The sequence below is a fragment of the Orbicella faveolata genome, unplaced genomic scaffold, assembly GCF_042242905.1.
Source record: "Orbicella faveolata isolate gen_17 unplaced genomic scaffold, um_ofav_v1 contig_14, whole genome shotgun sequence".
Taxonomy (NCBI): Eukaryota; Metazoa; Cnidaria; class Anthozoa; order Scleractinia; family Merulinidae; genus Orbicella; species Orbicella faveolata.
The window spans coordinates 20,095,370-20,119,131 of NW_028301541.1; the positions used below are offsets into that span (position 1 = coordinate 20,095,370).

The 23,762-nt window shown below is 40.0% G+C and overlaps 1 protein-coding gene across 6 annotated transcripts in view; it reads left to right on the forward strand.

Annotated features, from left to right (window-relative positions):
* The window catches only part of LOC110066670 (uncharacterized), a 43,313-nt gene extending 19,967 nt beyond the window's left edge, over nucleotides 1-23,346 (forward strand). For 5 of the 6 annotated variants that reach the window (XM_089286954.1, XM_089286956.1, XM_089286955.1 and 2 more), the window contains 25 exons: nucleotides 2,518-2,667; nucleotides 3,037-3,543; nucleotides 3,734-3,903; nucleotides 4,805-4,931; nucleotides 7,577-7,624; nucleotides 7,757-7,903; nucleotides 8,149-8,376; nucleotides 9,454-10,196; nucleotides 10,737-10,905; nucleotides 11,246-11,974; nucleotides 12,308-12,543; nucleotides 13,110-13,260; nucleotides 13,824-13,885; nucleotides 14,155-14,194; nucleotides 15,612-15,671; nucleotides 15,800-15,859; nucleotides 16,416-16,459; nucleotides 16,989-17,048; nucleotides 17,674-17,811; nucleotides 18,021-18,200; nucleotides 18,590-18,699; nucleotides 19,038-19,191; nucleotides 19,923-20,068; nucleotides 20,451-21,579; nucleotides 22,271-23,346. In XM_089286954.1, the coding sequence (XP_089143080.1) occupies nucleotides 2,518-2,667; nucleotides 3,037-3,543; nucleotides 3,734-3,903; nucleotides 4,805-4,931; nucleotides 7,577-7,624; nucleotides 7,757-7,903; nucleotides 8,149-8,376; nucleotides 9,454-10,196; nucleotides 10,737-10,905; nucleotides 11,246-11,974; nucleotides 12,308-12,543; nucleotides 13,110-13,260; nucleotides 13,824-13,885; nucleotides 14,155-14,194; nucleotides 15,612-15,671; nucleotides 15,800-15,859; nucleotides 16,416-16,459; nucleotides 16,989-17,048; nucleotides 17,674-17,811; nucleotides 18,021-18,200; nucleotides 18,590-18,699; nucleotides 19,038-19,191; nucleotides 19,923-20,068; nucleotides 20,451-21,579; nucleotides 22,271-22,681 (5,999 nt within the window). In that variant the 3' untranslated portion in view covers nucleotides 22,682-23,346. The remainder of the gene's footprint in view (nucleotides 1-2,517; nucleotides 2,668-3,036; nucleotides 3,544-3,733; nucleotides 3,904-4,804; nucleotides 4,932-7,576; nucleotides 7,625-7,756; nucleotides 7,904-8,148; nucleotides 8,377-9,453; nucleotides 10,197-10,736; nucleotides 10,906-11,245; nucleotides 11,975-12,307; nucleotides 12,544-13,109; nucleotides 13,261-13,823; nucleotides 13,886-14,154; nucleotides 14,195-15,611; nucleotides 15,672-15,799; nucleotides 15,860-16,415; nucleotides 16,460-16,988; nucleotides 17,049-17,673; nucleotides 17,812-18,020; nucleotides 18,201-18,589; nucleotides 18,700-19,037; nucleotides 19,192-19,922; nucleotides 20,069-20,450; nucleotides 21,580-22,270) is intronic. The other variant, XM_089286958.1, reaches the window with a different exon arrangement.
* Nucleotides 23,347-23,762: the final 416 nt, after the last annotated feature.

A 23,762-nucleotide genomic window follows, 5' to 3' on the forward strand; every position in this document is an offset into this window, starting at 1 on the left:
ATATTTATGGAAGTGCCAAAAAGCCTGACGAGAAAGAAAAAGTAAAGGGGACGAGCAAACTTTGGCAGAATCAAATTCAGCTTATCGCCGCTCGCAAGCAAAATGTCAGTTAGTACAAACCAGTTACATTAAACGACTGAATTAAATTGTTCTTGTTTGCGCCATATGATAAACATCTTATTAACCGAGCTTATTAGGTCTATATGGGAGAATCTTGACCTCGGTCGTGTGTACAGACCTCTGTCAAGATTCTCTCATACAGACCTGCTCAGTTAATAAGAGCTAAATAATAATAGAAATAAATAACTAGTTAATTAATAAGAGATATAAATATGTATACATGTTAAAATTGTGTCTCAGGTAAGAACGTAAATCATAAACTTATTAATCTTTATAAAATAACTGAGATACTACGCACGCTCTGATTGGTCAATAGAGTTGCTAAACCTATGTTCCATTGTACCGGTAAACCACGGTTCCCGATCTATGGCAGCTGTAGGCGGGAACTAGAGAACTCGGAACTCTAGCGATAGCAAATAATGACACCCTTTCACTGGCTGAGAAACCAACAACACGAATTCTTTTCATTCAACATATACATGGAAATTTGCAAGGAAGAACAGGACCAGAAGTTGGTCGTCATATAAAGCTTTTTATTTTCTTCCACGGCAAAACTTTTACGCCGACTCCGGTTACGCTTGAGTTTAAGATTAAGTAAGTTTTAAACACTTATTTCGGTACTTTACACAGTCTGTGAAGGACGAAGTCAGCTGGGCTTGACTGATCTATTTGGGTTGTCAAAAAAGCAGGGAAAAGATTTCTTTCTATCAGAAATTTTGAGTTTAAACTCAATGCATGCATGCATGCATTACACGATAAATGAATTTGATTTCCTTAAACTTAGCTTTCAAGCAATAGTTTTCATTTAGGAAAATACAGAGAGAAACACGGACTTCATAGCCTTCAGCACAAGTAAATAAATTCTGAATAAATTTCGGGAGCAGCGTTTTTGTTACTAACCTTTATTCTATTCGCAAAACTTTGGAAAGTTATCGTTAAACACTGCGTTGAATCGCTTCGTCAAGCACATGAAGTTTGGACTACTTGCACACTTTTCGTACAGCCTTTTACTTTCGTGATGACCGATTCCACTTACGAATCCCTGCATTTCCCCGTCAGAATACTTTTGAGTTAATTAATATACCTTTTGTCTTTCACCAATAACCTTTTCCTTCCTTTCTTAAAAAAACTTTCTTAGTGTGAAATGTCTTCGTCGCTTTGCCTGCGGATTTCGTGTCCGGCGCGGAGTCTGTGTTTTCATTCTTTCAGTCGCTGTGATTGGTTGGTCGCGTCATCTCATGAATTTGATGAGAATAAGCAACTTGATCACGAAAGTACAATAAACTTTCCTCCCGTAGCCTGATTTCATAAAAGCGATAGACCACTCTTTCTATGGGTTTACCGGCGCAATGAGCCACTTGGGAAGTTGGGAGAACACTCGAAACGCGTGTAAATCACTCAGTAAACCCATAGAAAGAGTGGTCTATTGCTTAAATTTACAATCATAATAAAAGTATTTGTCACTATTTAAGAAATAGAAAATATGTACCGTGTTTCTATCGAGTTTTAGTAGAAATCTACTAGCGTACTATCACGAATGCCGTTCTCTGATTGACTACGCTACCCACTATGTCTATCTATTACACACTTACATTATGAGCTCGAGATTTCTATTGCGTGATAGTTGACGAGGGCTCAGCGCTCGTCAACTATTCATTTTGTTAACAAGGGCACACTGCTACGTTACTCACAGGGGCACCCAACGACCGTTTTCTCTCAAATGCTTTTAAACGCTGTTTTAGGCTATCTGGAGTAGTTTTAAAGCTCTGTAGGTTAATTTTAGGTTGCGCTAAAAAATTTTATCTGTTCGGTTATTCTAGGGGAACTTGAGTATTCTCGAATTTATTAGGGCTTTTTCGTCCATTCCCCGAAAACCTTAGGTCTTATCGCCTTTCCGAAAATGATAGCTGACCTTTAAATGATAGCTGACCTGACGTTAAATTTCTCATATCACGAAAGTTCGAGGTGACAATTCTCTTCAGAAAATCAGAGGGGATTAAAGGCCTTCCGAACAAATAATTTACCGAAACGATCCGTTGGGTGCCCCTGTACTCACTATCTATCACAATGAGTAGCGTAGCCAGTCAGAGAGCGGCATTTGTGATAGAACACTAGTAGATTTATACTAAATAGATATATAAATTCATCAAGCAGTGCATATAACACACTTTGTCCAGGTGCCCTGAATTAAAACAGTAAGGTCTCTTTGTCTAATGTTATTTTTAAAATTGTTCAGTATCGTTCGCTGCTTATCACGTCGTTTCAGTTTGGACCAGAGACACGGACCAAAGAATCTTGTCTTATATTATGCCTCACAAGAAATAATTGTTAACACGGCATTTGTTCTTTGTATCAACGTCAAAGGGCGTGTTGACTTATTTGTCTACAACTAAACAGATCTTACCAGTGAAAAAGAAGATGATCAAATTGAAAAGGATATCCTCAAAGAAACTGGCTATTTAGGAGATATTGACACATCGTCCAGTGAATCATCAGAGGCTCAAAGCTCGGATTCTGATGATGATATTTCAAGAACGTCAAGGAAAGGTGATATACTAAAGTTAGACCTTTATAGCAGTCTGTCTTGTATATGCATTTGGCTATAATTTTTTTCCTATCAAGCTGTTTGAGTCTTCTTTGGTCACTGTACTTGTCCACTGTGCCGAATTGGGTTGAAGCGGGTTCACGCGGAGATCAAGTAGTGTTCAAGTACATTGTCATAGTTTGCAACACTCAACAATAATAATTTTATTGACTTTCTCAATCTCGCCATCACTGTATTATCTCCGCTTCAAAAAACTATGGAGTTTAGGGAGGTATTCTCCCTATATTACCTGGGCTAGTTTCTCTAGATGTTTATGTATTAAGCACCGAAAGATTATTTTGAATGAGTATGTCCTTTTTCCGCTATTTTAGAAATTCATATGAAGACAGCGGAGTGCAAACAACCAGTTTGGCAGCAAGAAGATCACGCTCTTGAGGCCAAGAAGACAAGCCTAACTCAAAGCCTCATTTTGTCTCCCAAAGTTGGAGAGTTTCTAAGTGGCAAAGCAAATGTTATAACTTTTTATGCAACTAAGCCACTCAAATGGAAAGAAAATGGTCTCCACCTGATTCAAGCCAGCCATTTTCAAGAAGCGCACAGTCTACGACAAGTAAAATATCTCCAGAGTCCAGGGATATCCTTCCTTCTGGGTTCAGGCAACGAACTAGTCCAGCATCAACCCATCACAGCGTATCAAAGGTTGGGCTACTTACTGACGTTAAGTACAGAAAGAAATGCATCTTACAAGAGGCATGTTAACACAGCTGAAGCTCGCCAGTCTTCAGAACATTCACGCACCATTGTGGGAAACAAGGGCGATCCCGAGTCGAATACTACGGACTCCTTACAACAGCTTAACTGCAAAACAGTTAATGAAGGTAAGAAAATCACTGGAAAATTGAATACAACGAGTATTTACAATGTAAAGTTATTATAATAAATAAAGTACTTTTCTAAGACCGTACATCTGTAGCTTTGAAGTTGGGTATAATAGCTGTTTTGCAACTACCTGAAAAGGTAGCGGAACCTTATGTAAGATGTAATAATTGTCTTTACTTTCATTCACAGGACCTGAGTTTGATTGCCTTCCAGAATTTACAGCTGCGGCAAACAGTGAGGGTCTGACCGTTAGACAGAAATCAGCTGAGTATTTCCTGGAACGTTGTCAATCCGCCGCTTCTGAGTTTTGGTTGCTGACTTATGTATTTCGCCTAACCAAGGAGATCTTGTTTGTTTATGTAAGAATTACAAACGCATCTTAAGTAGTTTTCGCAATTTTTCCATACTATACTCGAAGATTACATTAGAGGTGTCATTTAATGATTTGCAGCCAGGGTACATTTAACGTAAAAACGGCAGAAGTGACCAGGAACTGTTGTCACTCTTCGTTTAACAATGTTGATATGGAGGTTATTTCTAATCAACAGGGAGCCAACGACACGTGTGGTTTTCAATGGCGCCCTGTATATCAAATAAAGCCATAAGCTGAAAGTCTATACACGTCAACTATTCTACATTTACAAACTTAAAGTTTCTTGTAGGGTTGCTACAGGTCAGGAATGGTCAGGGAAAAAAATTTCAAAGTCGGGGAAAATTGACACTTTGAAGAAAAGTCAGGAAAAATGAAGGCTGATTCAATACCAATGAAGGCTGGAAGAAACTTCTGGGGTCACTGTGATCTCAGTGATATTTTTATTTTTTGAAGAAGTGGAAAGGGCGCCTGTTAGGGGAGGCTAGAAGACTCGATCGTGATATCTGACATTTTGTATTTATATGATCAGGGAAATTGTATTTTTATCAGGGGAAAGTCAGGAAATTTTGAAAAGTAATGTCAGTGGCAACCATGTCTTGCATTTTAGTCCTACTAATCCTGGAAACGAGGCAACTGGTTTTGTTAGAACTTTCTTCATAGTGTTTTAATGTCTCCTACATTTTATCTCAAAGGAAAAAAAAAAACAGTCAAATTTAATGTGAACTAATGAGTATAACTGACTAAAGAAAGGGATAAAAGAAAATTAGGAGAATGTTAGTCAGGATTCTAGCTGTAGTTAGGGTATGAACAATCTGAATAATATGATCATGAGAACGTTATACCTGAGCAAAGCCTTAATGGGAGTGTTAAATTTTTTTGCTTCTCAGGTTGCAGATAGCAAAGATGTCTTTCCTCTTGCCTCATGTTTTGACGGTAAAGAATATGAGTTGTCGTGGCAACGTCGGCAATGGCAGTGGTGTAGAAACAATGTACCTAAGGTCCAAGAACTTCCAGGTACCTTAGCATTTTTTTCCCTTCATTATTGCGTTCGGAGAACGCAAGCCTGATTTTCACTTTTGGCTTTCTGGAGTTGGTTTTCCTGTGGAGGGTTATATGCAGAAAAAAATCCACGTTCCTGTAAGGACACCAAAATGGCCACCCCGCTTGACTTTTGCAGGGGCATGTCACGGCCAGTAAACTGGTACCGTTACTAAGACATGTAACGAACATGTGAGCATGTGAGCAGGCCATATGAGCTCGTCTTTGCGCTGGATCTTCCTTTCCATTCAGTCGCCGTGGGCTTCGCTATTTTGTGCTCTTATCGTTGGATTTTGGTGAAATTAAACGCTTCGACGGTAGCATTTATCAAAATCTGAGGGAATTGTCCTTGTTTATAAGTTTTATATGTTCACGAACACGTCTTTGAATCGCCTTGGCTTTGGGATGTTAACCTTGGCTGTATTTTGATTGCATTTTTTATTCAGTCGAATATTTTTTGGAATAGGTAGAAAAGTACTCTGAAGGTAAGATCTATAAGAGTGAGCCTGAACCAAGGAACGGCAATGTAAATACTGATGTCTACTTTTATTGATCAGGGGAAATACTTGCATCAGTCGCACGGAGTTTGTTTTCGATAAACGAGTAGGCGATTGCAAATGTTTGCAATGTACATAATGTACGTAAAAATATACTTTTACAAATTAGCTTTTGCGCTTAAACATTACCAGTTAATGTGAGAATATTTAGCACGAAATTTGAAGGCTAATGTAGATATTTTAGTTCCGTTAAACTCGTGAGTCTACAGAAACTGGCGTCGTCACGCATATACAGGGGACTTCTTAACTGGTAATCACTTTGACACTGATATATCTGTCTTACACTTTTACAAAGTCCTTCGTCTTGTTTATTCTTTACCCGCCACACAACCTAAAACCTCGCTGCTCGCTTCACTCGCTCAGCTGCTATCCTACTCTGAAATTCATGAGGTCAACTTGTGGCAAGTCTAACGTTTACCGTACTTTATATCTCTTCGTGTTATTTCAATTAAACGCAACTCCCTAAAAATGACAAAAATTTATACCTAGTAAGAAAAAAACAGTCTTTAACAATCGCAAAAATTAGCTCCCACAAAATACAAAAAATTGCCGATCCGCAGAATTAACCTTCCGCAAAAATTTCGTGCCACTCGGTTGTCTTGCCAATGTAGAATCCTGTAAACCACACTATCCTGTTTAGCCAGGTCAAAAGCGTATTTCATGCCGATCAGTCGTACGAAATGTGATCTTTATGGAGTCTCCGATATGAAAACGGCACGTACGCCTTTTTGTTGTAGGCTTCGCCCATGCCGGGCTGCTTGTTGTTGTTTGATACCTTATGCTTGCTTATTACTCAGCATTTCCCCACATTAATTTGTGTTAACTTTTCCTATAACATTGATCTTAAACCCTCTTTTATTGCGTTCCACAGAACGCAGTTCTAATCGCGTAATGCAGAAAAATTCGAGATCTATGAATTTGGGGACACCAATTTGGCTCCCCCAAAAAATTCTTCAGCGGCGAATGACGTCATGTCCATGTTTGTCCATGTGCTTTCTTTCGAGTGTTGCGCAATATTGCGGACTTTCGAGTGTCGAGGAAGCTTATTGTGGACTGTAGCGGATACTGAAGTTATTTATTTAAAGTTCGAAGTCAGTGTTAATGGCATTTAAAAATCTTGTGGACATGTCTTCACGAAATGTGTACGACTTTTCGTACAGACAGAAAGCTGTAGTTTGCCTGTGTGTTGTGTACCCTCTTCTCTTCTACCGAAACCAACGCTGCTTTCTGCTGAATAAATCAAAGGAGGAAATAAGTTTCACTTTGCTGGCCTAGATTTCTGTGCACAGACTAAGTAACATAAACCTAGCGAAAGTGTTTACGTAGGAAAAGAGTTCAACTCCCACAGGGTTGTTTTGGTACACGAACATGTCCTCCCTTTCATTGTTTCAGAAGTGAAAATGCCCTGTAGCTGTTACCCCAAAGCCAAGGCGATTCAAAGTCGTGTTTGTTAACAAAATAATTGTCCTAGTTTTGGTCCTAAAAGCACGTCGTCTCGCATACCAACGGAACAAACATGGTTGGTGTCGATTTACACGGTCAGTATAAAATATGCGCTGGGGACTGGGGACTGCGAACTGTGGACTGCGGACTGCGGACTGCGGATTGCAGACTGTGGACTGCTGACTGCGGAAGGCAGACTTCGGACTACGCACTGGGTATAAAACACAGACTTATGTATAAAACGCGGACTGAGCATTACGGACTGGGCATAAAACTCGCGCGGACTCAGGTATAAAATGGGGACTGCGGACTAAATGTCGCCTCCCGACTGCAGTCCATGTTTTTTACTAACCGGTCGTAACTAATATTACACTATACATGTAGAAACGAGAACAAACCCTCTCGTATGCACGTGCTTTGCGATCAATTAATTTGTTTTCGCTCCTGCTAAAGGGAGACCAATTTCACGCCTACCTAACAGCTCAGGCATAAAATGCTGTCCCTAGAATTTTTGTTTTTTTAACATACCAAGTCTACCAAAACTAGAGCGCACTCTTTAATCTACAATTACTACTAGTTATACTTTTATATGCTAATTCTGGCACTTACTTCTCTCTTTAGGATCAAGTTTTGGTTACTCAAGTTCCGACGTTTCCTCACAGATTTCGGGTGAGTAAGTTTGTATATGAGTTCATGTAATAGCGAAAAGTTCTGAAAGCAATGGCCCTTGTTACTTTGGGAATGAGCAGCCTTTTCCAATCAGTAGAGCCAGCTATTTTGTTTTTTAATTTCATGTTTCAGATGACCATCCAGGAAGCCGTGGAAGATGTAAACCTGTCATTAAGAAGACGTACGGCACTGACATCGTTGTAAAATGCAGTGGTCCGGTTGTTGTTGTTGTTAAGAAAGGAGCATTCATCAAGGGTGCTCCTCTTAATCATCCAATAGGTATAAGTGTGATGTAGTAAACGCTGAGATAGCATGCCGTTGTACATGCAAGGTTAAATAGTTTAATTCTCGCTAACTCCATACATGGCCATAATCGCTAAATATTTTAGTTGATTGTACACACAAGGCCACTTCATACATTTGGTATTTAACAACACATGTTTAGTAACGAAGTAAGACCTCAAGTAACGATAAATAAAAATCAACAGTATACAAATATTGCCTTTATGCTTCTCGTTATTCAGGTGAGGAAAATCTTGACCAGCCCAGTACAAGCGCAATACAGTCTCCTAACAACTCCCCATCGAAAGAGGTCAACCCCGAAAATGGCCGCGGAGCATCGGAGGAAACTATAATTGAAGTCGGTGAGAATTGTCTAGGCTCCTATTACCTGATTAACCGTGAACAGCGAGATGGAAAGAAAGTACAAAAGTGGAATGCAAAGCCGAGTAAAGTCATTCTTTACGGGAAAGGTATGTCATAAACTAATCTTAAGTCCATTAAAATACTGTCACATGAAAGTTGTAAAACCGTCTCGGTGTCATCCGAATCATAGGCGTACTAGCTGCGGGGGGGGGGGGGGGGGGCGAGGGTGAGGGGGGCTGCAGCCTCCCCCCCCCCCCCAGCTACGGAAATTATGTGATTTTTCGGGCAAAACACTCATGATTCGGGCAACGAAACTAGAGAGAAAACATTACAAAATAATGCTGTTGGTGTGATTTCCAAAACTCATAAGTAATTTTTCTTTTAAGAAGTTTTACTGAGATTTTACTCGGATTGAGACTGTTGATAGAGTATGATTGATTGAGTGAGCATGCAAGCTTTAAATATAACTATTTTTGCAATTATAGCAGTTTCATTAGATGTGGGAGAACGTTTCTTTACGCATTCGGACATTGCATAAATTTTTCAGGCAAGAAGGTCACCACCCCCCTAAGTCCGAAAGTGCCCATACGCCTATGATCCGAATGGTTACATCAACTAGGGGTTTCATCAACTGACCAAAATGTTGCAGCCACGTTTTACAGCGCAATAAGCAGAACCAAACGAAAGTACTGCTCCGTAGTTTACCCACCGGGATTTAATCCGCTAACTTAAACGTTTTCAACGTTTTTATCGCAAAGCGCGGAGGAATTTTTGATCGACTTCGTACGAAGGCAGCTGATGAAAATAATACTGTCCAGCCTCTTTAAGAGGGTCTCGGGGGTGGGAGAGTACATTTTTCATTTGTCAGTTAATTTTTGAGCCACTTGTCGACCTTGTTGTTCTTCAATTAAATGACTGTTAAAAGATAAACCCTGAAGTTAGATGTATTCATGATTCTCACGGTGCCTCTCTTTTAGCTAAAATAGATATACAATTAAATACCAAATACTTGTTTCTGATTTATAGATCTAATTTTGTCATCACATTCCATCATGGAAATAATATCATAAGTCCGTTTGCGCATCCAGACTCTCCCTTACGAGTCACGTAGCATTTATTTATCTCATATACACTCCAGTTACAGTTTCAATCCATGATTTTTTCTTTTTTGACAACGATTTCAGGAGACGTCACGTTTAAATGGTCGATTGAAGAATTTCTCGAAAACCCAGTGAAATTCATTTGTGACATGGACAACAACGCACGTTCACTTCAAGAGGAAAAAGAAGATTTCATACTCCATGAAATTCTCCCGCATCTAGAAGAATCGTGGGGTAAATTCTTCTCTTGCAATGAGAAAATCTACGAGATCTTAGCCAGAATATCTTGCAGCAGAAAGAGCGCCAAAGTCGTAAGGCAAGCTCTTCAGCTGCTTCTTCTTTTGATCTGCAAGGACAACTTTGATAGCTGCTACGAGAACGTGCTGGTTGCGGAAGTCGTTATAAGGTCATCTTTTCTCTCGCCCGAGGGACTGTTCAAAACCGACCGACATTCAGAACGAGAACTCAAACTTTACGTATACAGCCGTATTTTGTCCTTGCTAATGATACAGCGAGTTCGAAAGGGGGATTTGCGTATCGACACCCTGGAGCTAGATCTTAAAAAGCTACAGAAAGAGCTGAAACAATTTGGCGATCAGCTGAACAACAAAAAGAAGGATGATTTCCGATATTCGATAGAGTTCATCCAGGAGGCAATTCCGTGTCTGTTGAAACCTCAAGATAAGTTGAAAGTGCTGCTAGACGAGTGCCAAGAGTTTTGCTCAAACCGGAAAATCACCAGTGGCGATTTAAAGGTTCTTCAAGGGCTCAAGAAGAATAGCAAGTGGATTGATCTGCACTGTATCTTGATTTATGTTCATGGGAAGGTAAGTCTTTGATTTTTGACTTTTTTATTTTTTTGACTAGTCTAGAGAGCCTTAAACAATTCAAACCAATGCGAGTGTTTTTGAATAAAAATCTGATCAACACCCGCATTGGTTTGCCTAAAACCATCTAACGTTGGCGCAAACTCCGTTGTAGTACAAATGCTGTGTTGATGAGTGGACATTGTCGTCATTTTCCCAATTGGCTCCAAACTCCTGATATCCAGTTTTCTCAGAATCTGAAATGACACCCTGAAAATTCCATTTAAAAGTTATTAGAATTAAACGAAGAGGCTGCTGTTTCGGGTACTTTCAGAAATTACAGGCCCAAGAACATTCATATCCCTACTATTAAAACTTTCAATCAACGCAAAGCCCTTTATTTTTTTCCTTGGCATCAATTTAAAACTCAGCTGCATCAAGCTGCCCTTTCAGCTACCATTCACTGCTTGTTTCTGACGGAAACGAAAGCAAAGAGGAGCACCAATTAAGTAATGAGCTCATTTACTGATCGATATTTGATTGAATGCATGCTCCTCTCAGGTATACTGTGAGCGTCCTGTTCCACAAATGGAGACTGAGAGACGGGCCATGAAACTATTCAGACTTCTCGTGGAAAAGTATTTAAAGAGAGGTGGTGGAGATGACTGGAGGTTTTGTTTGTTAGCAGGGTCGATTTTATCAGATATTGCGATGAACAACGCAACGAAAGGTGGGCCGAGCCTTAAAAATAGAACTTTCCTAAATTAATAAAATCAAAGGCTGTTAAATTGAATTAGAGACAGAAGCTTCAAGTTGAACTCAAGTAGTTCGTACAACAAGAATAGAAAGCATGATCTCAGACATGTCACCCCATGTGTTTTAAAAAAAACAAAATGGGTACGTGGTGTATATTTGGAATAGAAATTAGAACACATTGGTTTTTTTCAGTGTAATTCATTTCACGAGCTTATACAATTTTCTGCTAAAATCATAAGTCAAAAATCATCTTAGCGGTGTCATGAGCCTTTGTGACTTTTCATGTGTATTTCGCTTTTCCTGTTACGATACAGAAGTGAGGACGGAAGCAGGTGGATGCTTAGTGAATCTCCTTAAAGATACAAAAGTGCAGAGAAGGCCGGAATGTCGTGCATTTCTTCAGCGGCGATCTTCAGAAGTGCTTCTCTGTCCTGATAAAGAAATAAGGACGTTTTTGGTTCATTGTCTATTCAAAAACCAAAATTTGCAGCATGACCTTCCCGAAGACCTTCACATCAAACACCTGTCCTCCATCTACAGGACACCGACACTGGAAATCAACCAAACAATAGTAAGCCAAAGCTCGGGTTCCTTTGTCAAGCATGGGATGTTCCAAAGAAAGAAAGTGGCTGTGAAAGTCCTGTTTGTCAAGAAACAGCACCTTCTGGAGGACAGTCCCTCCACCAACGCTAGAGAGAGGCTAATCAGAGAAGCCGATTGTCTGAGAATATTAAACGAGTCTCGACACCCAAACATTACTGTTCTCCTAGGCTACGACACGAAACATTTGCCGTACCATATTATCACAGCATTTGAAAAATGGGGAAATCTTTTGCAGTTTGTCTGGCGATCCCGCGAAAACAGCCCTCGTCTCCAGCCAGTCCAGCTTCTTAGGATGCTCGTAAACATAGCCGACGCTCTGTTGTACTTAGAGAAGTTGGACTTCGTACACCGCGCTGTCATGGCAACAAACGTGCTTGTGGGTGACAACTATGTCTGCAAATTGAGTGGGATGCAATCCTTACAGCAGCTTACGAACCAAAGTAAGAGCCCAGAATGTATAATAAAAATAATTACTCAGATAACGAACGTAAAGTCACCGTGGAAGCAAATACAAGGAATTTTGCAGCATTTCAATAAAATTCGGAGGCAGATGCTCTTTCTTTGAATACCGTACAAATGACCCAGTAAAAGAGCAGTGCAGCCAAACCCTGAGTGCCAGAGGTTCGTACTAGCGACGAAGTCCTAGCTTAAGCGGGTTCACCCCTCCTTTACTCAGTTAATCTCAACAGCAGTAACCCTTATCTCCCCCAAGTCACTGCGACATTGAAAAGTAATCTCCAAACGAGCAGTCAGTCATATTATTTTACTTCCAGCTGAAGATCCGGATTCACTGTATAGCTATTGTTCAGTGGATGATTGTCTACCAGAATTTATCAGCACAACAGCTGAGGAGCTGCCGATGAGATGGCAAGCACCAGAGTGTCTTTTGGAGCACCGTTATTCCACTGCCTCTGATGTGTGGGCCTTTGGGATGCTGATGTACGAGGTGCTCACTTATGGATGCCTCCCTTACAGACACGTCGGGAAGGATGAAGAGGTTTCTCTGTGTGTAAGTTGGGAAAGTGCATTCCAGTGGAGGAATTAATGCACTTCACTGGCACATTCTGAACATTAGATTAGGCAATTGCAAATTTATGAAATCCATTAGGCTGCGATTGGTTTTCAAGATGGTGTGTTTGTAAATGAATTTCAAGGCACGAGGATCACAGTTATAAGTTTGATGCTCTTAACATTTTGCCAAACATGTTTGCAAGTTAAGTTAACGATAGTAACTGGAGAAATAGGAATCAAAGAACGACGATTCTGAGTTTATAAAATGATAGCTGAGGAGGGGGAACTCTTGTAAGTGCAAGAAGGGAAAGCAAAAGTCTCCAACCCTCGAAGGTCACCGGACGTCGGAGGCATACCTTCCGAAATAATTTGAAAAGGTTACTTTATAAAATAAGATATTGTTTTTCCTATAGATACATTTTAATCTAGTTTTGAATTAAAACAACTGTTCTATATATTCTAGTGCTTTTTCCCCAACCTTCCTGAATCCACCCTTGGAATTAATCGGAAGCTATAATTTTTGCAAAGGGATACAACTAACACTAATGTTTCAATACTTTATAGATTAAGAACCGTAAAGAGGTACTGCGTTTTGAGCAGTGTTTTGAAGAAAAGGAGTATGAGCTGATGATGCAGTGCTGTGAGCTCCAGCGACATAGACGACCCAAATTATTTGATGTCAAAGCAAGGCTTATCGAAATGCATGAAAATGCAGGTACTTGTGCATATTATTTTCCTCTTTTAATGTGTCATACTTTCACATAGGATAGGTCATATGAGTTCAATTACGATGTAGACCTGTAAAATATCACTCTACCAACTACTTGGAGATAAATGGATTGCGCCCTTGCTTATGAAGAGAATCTCAAAAGATAAGGGTAGGTTCAATGTTGTACTTTAAATTTTAAGCTTTAACTGGATTGCTGGAGAGTGCAAACTGTATTAAATCTCATACAATGCCCCAATCGAATTTATGCACGAAAAATCGTCAATCACCCGTGAAGCAAGACCGAAATTGCCACGATGCTTTCAAAGCTAGATTATTAAATTCTCTAACCGAGTTAAATTTGTCGTGCTTTGAGATACAAACATCCATATATGCAATATCCCCTGATTATGTTTTTTCCTCACTAGTCGGCTTGGCAAAGTATCATTATTTTAAATAGATTCATCTTCTCTTGATTTTTCCTGTTGATATTCTTTTCTGTTCATAAAAATGTTAAAAAAAAAGAAAAGAAAGCAGTGCCTCATCCACTATTTACTCATCTTTTGTTATAGATGAAGAGCCACCACGGCCCGACCCACCTTCCCTGGATAATCACGTCACTTACGAAAGCTCTGTAAGGCTTCTTTTATCTCATTTTTTCAAGATCCATTTTTTGTTCGGGAATATAAATATCGTCTAAAAGGAAAAGAAACAACATAACGTGAAAGCCACTTACTGTTATTTTTAAACTGACTGCTGAATGAAAAATACGTCAAATTGTTCGCCAAATTAATCTACACTTATTGGTCCGAAATCTAGAGTTTGCGAAAGTAAGGAAACCACTTCCATAAAATGCTTTTAGTCACACCAATGTCTTATAACTGCTTTGCTTTTGTCGCACAGAGCATTGGAAATGCGGAAGACATATACAGCTCTGTTTCAGGTAATAACTTTTGTCATACATTGAGGTTCATTTTTTTCAGGTTAACTGCTTTTGTGAGGCTAGGTTGTTCAGGCTTCAGTCCAACCGACGACTGAGTCAGCATAAAATATCTAACAGTTAGATTATGAGCTCCAGATTTCTATGAGGTGATAGTTGATGAGGCAGAAGGCCGAATCAACTATCACCTCATAGAAATCTCGAGCTCATAATCTAACTGTTTTAGTAGAATTCTTACTAAAATTCACTTCAAATAATGGTTTCTAATTGTTTCCTGACGTATTTATTAAACTTTGCGCCTGAAAAAGATCGTTCGGATTGAATTGTCATTTAAAATTGAAGTTGTGTGCGCGCGCTTCAGTTTTTTTGATTATTTCAATTTTTATTAAAAGTCAAGAAACCGTAAATGTCCTTCGTTTAGACTTCTCAGGAACTTAATTATCCATTTGCATCAAAATTTTCCTCCAAATCTTTGGGAAAACGAAAAAAACGTCGCCATTTCCTAGACGACCTCCAGACACTGCACACTAATGGCTGATAGTGTTCAATGGCTCAGTCAATCAGATTACAGCATTTACATTAGTATATTAGTAGAATTCTACTAATTCTTGTTAGTATATATCTACTAGCGTTCTATCACGAATGCCGTTCTCTGATTGGCTACGCTACGCTACTCACTATCTATTCTGTGATAGACAGTGAGTAGCGTAACAGTGTGCCCTTGTTAACAAAATGACGGTCGCGTCTTGGCGTTTTCGAAGTGTCTGTGAAGAGGATTTAGATCAACTTTTGAACGACTAGTAGATTTATACTAAAACTATTAGATTATTCGCTCTCGATTTCTATACGTGATAGTTAACTCGGACTGCGCCCTCGTCAACTATCACGCGATAGAAATCTCGATCTAATTGTTTAATAAACTTAATAACATCGTTTTGAATTTTCAGGATTGTATATGTGACTCATGTTTTTGTCATTTCAAATTTTACGATAACGGCAAGCTCGAGATCGAGGAAATCCTTGCCTGCTTTTGAAAGTTTCAGCTGTGTTGGCTAAAGACAGATTCCGACTTTTTGACCAGACACGAAATGTTTGGTTACCCAGTCAAAAGACCATTTGGCTTTTGCCTCAGCCTGTGTCAAAACGAGTGCTCTGCACGTCCTCTGCACGCAGATCAAAAACAGTTTCGAAAGAGGGCTCGTTTTGAAACAGAGGCAAAAGACAACTAAGAAATGGCCCATTAATTTGGGCAAATCTTAAGGCTACAATGAGATCTGGGGTAGTAGAAACTTTTTCACTGTCTACCAACATCATTTCTCAAGTGGAGAGTTAAGGGCGTGATTGAAACTTTTTACCTCACAATGAAACCAGGTTTACCAAACCTCACATTTTGATCTAACTTCCCTCTCTGTTTTATCAGACCTGACTTACGAAGAGTGCAACTACCGATCAATCGAAGAGGACCAAGAGGCGACATATGGTAAAACGATTTGATTTCTTCAGTGTCTTGGGACTCATAGAAACTTTATACCTACTGACAACAAAACCAAAGTCTCACATTTTAACTAATTTTAGCCTCACATCTAACTTTCTTTTCTGTCTTATCAGACCTGACTTACGAACAGCTCCCCTTCCAGTCAATAGAAGACCACCAAGAAACGCCATATGGTAAGACGATTTGATTTCTTCAGTGCCAAGTCGGAAAAGCTATTGTTTATAATAATGCTTAACACTACAAATAAAGTGACTGATTTATAATTAACTGACTGACTGACTGACTGACTGACTGACTGACTGACTGACTGACTAACTGACTGACTAACTGATTAATTGATTGATTTCATAATTTAACAACGAGGTATGATCAAAATGGAAAAACCCTTTCCTTCTTCTTTTCAGTCACTAGAGATAGAGTGACTGATTGACTGACTGACTGACTGACTGACTGACTGACTGACTAACTGACTGACTGACGGACTGACTGACTGACTGACTGACCGAATGACTGACTGACTGACTGACTGACTGATTGACTGACTGATCCACTAATTGATTGATTGATTGATTGATTTCACAATTCACATGCAATTCGACGAACTATGATCAGTAGTAACACAAACTGGCTATTGATTTTCAGAGATGTGCATCTAAATGCCCTGCAATTACTTGATGGTTGCGTGTAGCCTTAGTTGTGTATGTAGCTTACACTTCTCTATTATTTCAGAACTTAACGATGACCGCCCCTGGCACTTGAGCAAGGAAACGGAGGTAAAATGTCGCCCTATTTTCAAAGCTACTTGTAATTAATTTTTTGGGGGCACATTTGTTCTATACGTTTACTCCTCCACACCTGAATAGAAACTTAAGTAGAATTTAATGGGATATAATATATATACTTAAAAATTTCAGGCAAAAATAAAGAAACTGTAGAGTGAGAGAACGCAGACATCCGAAGGTGCACGAACTTTCTTCCCTCCGTATCCCCCTGTAAACCTCCAAGCGTGCACTTCGGTTATGAGTCAATAAGAACTCCAAGCCTACACGTGTGGTATCAAGCTAATCGGCGCGGGATAAATTAGACAGTTATTGTAAAAATACCAATCGACTGAGGAGCTTTCCATTCGTACCAATTTGTACTAATGGCAAGGCTACTTCGACGAATGGTGATCATTTACTGATGGTACGATTGGTGAGGGTGTTTTGTCGATTGGTATCTGTTTGTGTATATTGGACATGTGTGGATATAGATAAAGTTTACTGACTGAACATATTTCTTTTTGTATTTTGGACATCGTAGAAAGATTTGGATGGTACATTGTCAAAACGTGATGATTTTCCCAAAAGACAAATGTTTCAGGTTGGTGTGTCTATTATCATGAATCTATCATGTAAAGCTACTTAAAGATCAGAAGGTGTCTGTACTGAGAAAGCTGAGAAGAGAAAAAAAAAAGCTGCGAAAGAACGCCGAGGGACCAAAAGGGAAATAAACTTCTTTTGTAGCTAGTACTATGAAAATGAATCCAAATCAGCAAAGGGAAAGAGTTTGCAGCTACTAGAGCTTATATAGTTGTAATCAGTTATAATAATAACGTGATCTTCAAAGATAATAATTATGCGGTCTCAAACTGTTTCTCTAAGCGCTCAATACGTTATTTCTCACAGAATCAATGTATTGTCAAAAGCAAACTGTCGAAATCAGGAAATAATTAATCAATTTTTAGTTATGAAGTAGACTTATGATATGGCTCGAGTTTGTAGCCAATAATTGGATCGGCCAATTCTGGTAATTCTAGGACATTATTCTCCCGTAATGCTCACGGGCCGATAACGGACTTCCACAGACAAAGCCTCTCAAACCTCGGCCTTACCGTAATAGGGCAACGTCGCTGTTTGAGATTTTCCCGTAAAGACCTCACTCTCGGTTAACAAGTAGTTAAAAATGCATGCTGAATTATTATAACTTGCAGTGTTTTCAATTTTAGGGCATGCCTGTGGTACGTGAGAATATTACAAAGGGAGATGTTCAACATCTGAAAAGACTTCTCGCTCTTAAAAATCCAAATCTTGTTCCGATCTGGAAGATACATAATTTGGATTCGCACAGTCCAACTGTGGAAATTGTAAGTACGATTATAGCTACCCTCAGGTATAATATAGGAACGTTCTGTAACTTCCTTTAACTTCAGGTTGAAATCGAGCTTAAATTATTTCATTGAGCAACTTCTCTAAGGAAAACAGTAACTTTACAGTCTTTGATAATCATTTTAATCGTCTCGACACGAGTGATGAGAGGTCTAAGAAATGAAAAGTAAGTTTTTCTTTTTATCAGATCTCAAAAGAGGCCCCTCTTGGTAACCTGAAGGAATATGTTCTTGACAAGAGATGCCGAATTGGTGACATAGCCACCTTTCTGTCTCAAGTAGCGTCTGCTCTACACTATCTTCATGTGAATCACATCGTACACGGAGACCTCAGCGCTGAACACGTGAGCGTGATAGCGCCAGACAAGGTCAGTACATGACATTGTAGTAACTATATGGTAGTGGTAATCATTTACTTCATATTTCATCAAAATAACAGTATATATCAAGTCAAATTCTGAGGTCATTAAAATAGTAATGACACAAAACACATCACGACAGGCTAGCGGAATTGGTTCGATACTGAAACAGTACACATTTGTTCCGAACTTTTGTCCGAAATGAGATAAAAAAATGTCCGAAAATTAAACGTCAGAAATTTTAACTTCCAAAGTGTTTTTGCAAGTAGTGTACTTTCAGACAAAAACATGCTTGTTAACAACAGTATTTTCTAAATTCCACAATGTTCAACTGCTTATACAATCAGCACGTGTCGGCCAGAACGGATGAGTTCATCCTTCACTTTTATTCTGTCCAGGTCCAGGTTGGCCGTCTGGGTCGCTCTAAGCCTCTTTATATGAGCGCTTATGAAGTAACCAATACTTCATGCGTGGTAGAATCTGTCATGCCACCTGATGCTACTCGCTGGTGAGTACCCTAGAGCCCCATGCTTTGTTTAGTATCAAGACTGTTTGATAAGTAGACTTAAATGAAGGACGTCGGTTAATCACAGTCATGAATAAGTTTGTTGCTGAAAATTACAATGTTCACAAGTATTCCGTTCCATTCAAGGCTAACCAGTTCGGCCTGTTACTGTTTGATTTTAGCACCAGGCTAGGCGAGACACTTTATTTTTGTATATACGGAGTTGAAGTGAATATATTATCGTTTGTTCAATTAACTTGCTAGTGGATTTTGAAAGCTTTATAAACTGCCCGAGAAATGATATGCCCCTGCACTAACAATATAATACACCTTTTTTACAGGAGCGTACCAGAGATAATCTTAGATGGGCATTACTTACATGCCAGTGATGTTGGGACACTTGGAAGTCTTGCTTGGGAATTGTACGCATCGTTCACAACTGGACAGCATGGGCGAGACCTCTCGGTGCCCTTCTTTGATCTTGAAAAACATGAGGTAAATTCTAGGGCTGTACTCAATGCATTCTAAACAATTTTTACAATAGGCAGAGTTTGATAATCATTGGTTACGTCCAAGCCCTCGAAGGCAACGTTTTGATGGCGACTGCTACTCTCAGGACGGAAACCATCAAGAGTGGGTTAGGGAAATGTACCGGACTAAAGAAGAAAACAGAACCAAGGCGGAAAAGCAATTGTTAAAGACCTAAAAAGATAAAAATAGCTTACAAATTTAAATATCTAACCGCTAAAAAGGAAAATATCCTCACTTGTCCAAGGGAACTGAACTAGAATGTCGGGTTTTTGCATTCGCTTAATGGTAAACTAGGTGGAGTCTGCATACGAGCCAAGTGGCCTACCAGGCCAGCGCTTATCTCCGGTTTTTGTAGCATGGAACGACCCGGCGTATTTCTATTCCTCCCTTGATAAGATGCTAGTTCATCCCAGGGTTACACCCAGCATTAAATTCGCCGGTAACCATTTATACACCTGGGCGGAGAGAGGCACTGTGAGAGTCAAGAACATAACACAATGTCTCCAGTCAGGGCTGGAACCCAGACCACTTGATCCGGAGACGAGCGCACTAACCGTGAGGCCGACGCAACTGCACATTCGCTTGTTGAATGAAGAATAATTAAACCCCAAGCAAATTCTGATCACTGTGTTGTAGAACATTCATTTATCTCTCTTGAATTACTTCAAACTAAATGTGTAAGATCCATATTTCAGATTCTGCCTCATATAAGACACCACGGACAGTTGAGCAAACCTGAGGGCTGTCCCGACTGGTTGTATAACCTAATGCATCGATGCTGGGCATATGAATCTGTGCAGAGACCACCCGCTCTCGCCATCTTTGGTTGCCTCACGAACAGGTACGTTTTAAAATCTCTTTTAAACGGAGTAAAATCGACGCAATCAGTATCATCAGTTAATATTAAGAACAAAAACGTATCCAGTGGAGATGGCGTTAAATAACCCTAAAATAAGTAAGTGTTATCTAAGATCATTTCATTACCATGCTGCTCGGCAAATGAAAGTCGGCAAGCGAAGTTTTTGAGAATCGAGTTTTAAATGCTTAGACAAATGGAGAATTTAAACTAGGAGACACTCACTCTAGGCACAAATTTAGTTTTAAATACCATTGTAACCAAGTACGATTCAGTAAATCAGGAATTAGCAGTCGCTGAGTTGCAACAAGTCACGGAAGACAGATGACAAGTAATATATATTCATATTACTCTTTCGTTTGTTAAGGGTGCCAATGACGTCCTGGATTATGAGATTCTGGCTGGAAAGTCACGACGAAAGTGAATGGCCAGACTTAACTATCTGTCAGACAGAGGTTGCTTGTCATGTAACTGATATGAGGAGTCGCCCCTCCAAGGAAGTCATCGAGAAGATGTACTCCTACGAGTTCTTTGCCAACCACAAGTACAAACACGTCGACGTTCCTTCAGTAACCGTGAGGGACGACGAAGATGATGATTACTCCTTTTTTTCGAAAGCTGGAAACTCTGAAGCAAACGAGAGTTTGTACATAATCTCGGATTACGAAGCTGCCGACATTAGTCCTAATCCGGTGGAAAGAGATCACAAATTTATGGCAGTTAACCAAGAACCTAGGGAACCAGACAGTAATGAATCAGGCTATTTGAGTTCAATTGCAATGGAAGCTGAACCACGCAGTGATACTGAACACCGTTCCTCCAATCAAAGCACCACTGAGGGATTTGGGAGCAATAGAAGTCACACCGAGATATACCAAGCTGAAGTTTTTTCCAGGACAGCACATGAAGCCACTTTTTCTCAAGCGACAAAGATTAAAAAGCGCGTTGTAGAGTACAACAAAAGTGCCTTCAGTTCCGATCAAGACGAAGCCTCGTGGGATGAAGACACCGAATCTATCCGAAACTATGATACACCTATTGTAGCTAGCGAAAATGCGGTGTACATTCTGGATCAAAGCCATACTTCCCAGGGTGAAGGCACTAGATTTATCCCAAAACAGGAAGCATGTCTTGTTGAGAATGAAGCCATGGATAGCGATTCATCGGCGTGCTTTTATCAGAATGCCGCGTTTTGGACATGTACGCATCCCACGGTTCCAGACCAATTGGTGCCACGGGGCGATCACCTGTACGCAAACATGCAGGAGAAGTTAGACGGGGTTACTGGTACAAGGTCCCTGCAAGGTATGGAAACTGGGCAGCCCCACATGGAAGCCCGCTACCAAGAACACGAAACGTCCCCACAGCTGAATCATGCACTTCAGGATATCGCCAGCAACAACAGTGCTGGCCCATTACGGTCGTTGGCTTCAGCGGTTGGATTTTTAAAGCGAAATCCCAGAGCATCTTTGTTGGAAATCGATCCTAAATTGAAGGTAACATTTTACGTTTGAGGCTGCCGGGTGCGATACAATGATCAAATAAGAACAAGTTCATAATCAAATGATATAAACGTGGATTCCTGTGGTGTGTGTGCGTGTGTGTGTGTGCGTGTGTGTATATATGTAGAGCTATTTTGTTATTTACTAGGGGAGTCCCAAAATTTAGTGAGCCCCCAATCTGTGCACAATTTATTAAGCCAATACGGAGACAATCTGGAATGATATTCTATAGTGCAACTGATTGCCTGACTTCATAAAAAATATATTCGTGAATCCTCACAAGGAAATCTCTATATCACTACGAAGAAATGCTGACCTTATGCCGGCCATAGGGTTTATAGCCTGAGCTTTTTGCACTATATATTAAGCAGTCCGGGTTCAACAAGCGCTTGCCAGGATCACTTCTTTAACTTGATTCCAAAACAATGCGGCGACTAGCTTCCCATCCTTGGAGTAGCTTCATACTATGGAAAGCTGCTAGTGTTACGCAAGCTTCAGAACGTTTAGACAACTGTTCTCATGAGAACCTTTCACAATTTAATCTTGGATGAGTTTAAGGCTATCCCCGTTGTTCATAATGTGTTTGTGTTCCAGCCAGTACCCTACAAAATTTTAAAAATTTTGTAGTTGGGCCTTTTTTCGTTTAATGTTTCACACTTTTGTCTCTCGCCCTCTTCTCCTTAAGAATTACTCGAGAGGCAACAAAATCTTTGTAGAGGGAATTACAAGGGTCACTCTTGGAAGAGAGCTCATAAGAAGATGCGGTAACGAAGGACAGCATCGCTACCTAGACGCGGCTGGCTACACTACCCTACGGTTTTTACGCGCAGCCATCGCCTTCGTCCCTGTTGCATTAAACGATGGGGCCGACATGTCGAACGCTGCCTTTATCTTTTCACAACCAGGAGGAGATTTCTATATTCAGGCGGGAAGTGCAGACTGGCAGTATTACTTCGCAGAAGACCAGAATGGTAAAATTTATACCCGCAATATCCGTCGTTCATTTGCTCGCTACTGGTGGGAAAGTGCCAAGTCTGTTGGTAAAGGCTTGGTCGTCCCTCCTAGCCTTGACTGGTCCCTCCTCGTCATGACTTGAAAAGTCTCCGTGAAAACATGGTATCATTAGCCGCGTAACAATTCAGTACTGGCACTACACATACTGGTACTTAATTGCAAACTGAGTAATATTCCCGGGTCCGAGGTAATATTTAAGGTTACACAATATCTTCGCAAGTGCCCTTTAGAAAAAAATTCGTACCTGCGTTGTTTTTAAAGAAACTACTAGAAAGTTGATGAACTATAGAATTCGGAAAAAATATCCACTGTTTTGGCCGTGCCAAACCCAGGAGCATAGCTTTGCTGTACATTTAGTCTCAAGTCTCCAAATCGGGCAGTAGATGTCAATAAATGGACTGTACAATTAGAATCTTGTACAACTTTTTGTAAGTTCTGAGTATAGTCCAACCTTTATTATGCGGCCCCCTATTAAGCGGCCAACCTTTATTTGGCGGCAAGCGGCCAAAGTCCCGGAAAAAATGTCAGCTATACACTGTAATAAAAACCTCAATTCAGCGGCCACCAGCGACAGCCGCCAGTTTCTTGCCGTCCCAAGGGTGATTTGTTTTGTTTTATACCTCTCTTAAGGGCCAGGAAGATTTGAGGTTGGACGTTTTTAGCCAGATGAAGGTAGAAGAATGACAATTTGGAATACTGTAAAAACACATTTTCAGCGGTATTTAATTAAAACAATGACAAAACAAAGGCTCGAAGCGTTTTAATTTGTTTGTACAGCACAAGAGCCAGTGTTGGATTGACAGACACGTCGCGTCTGTACACGTAATTTTTTCTTTGGCTTTTGTTAACGTTATGGACTGCATAATAACTGTCAGTGTTCTACTTTTTTTCCTCTTGCATTTGTTTGTAGTTATATTTGATAAACTGAAAACTGGACCACGCCCAACGTTGTTTTCGGGTGAACCTCTATTAAACGACCACCTCTATTAAGCGGCAAGTTGTCTCGTCTCCGAGAGTGGCCGCTTAACAGAGGTTCGACTGTAGTTAGAAGAGGATATATATATCTTTGTACTCCTCCCAACACACTTTATTTACATTAGTAAAAGTAGTGTATATATTACAGTCGAGTGAGTCACTGAATCAGCCGTGTATCTCCGCATATA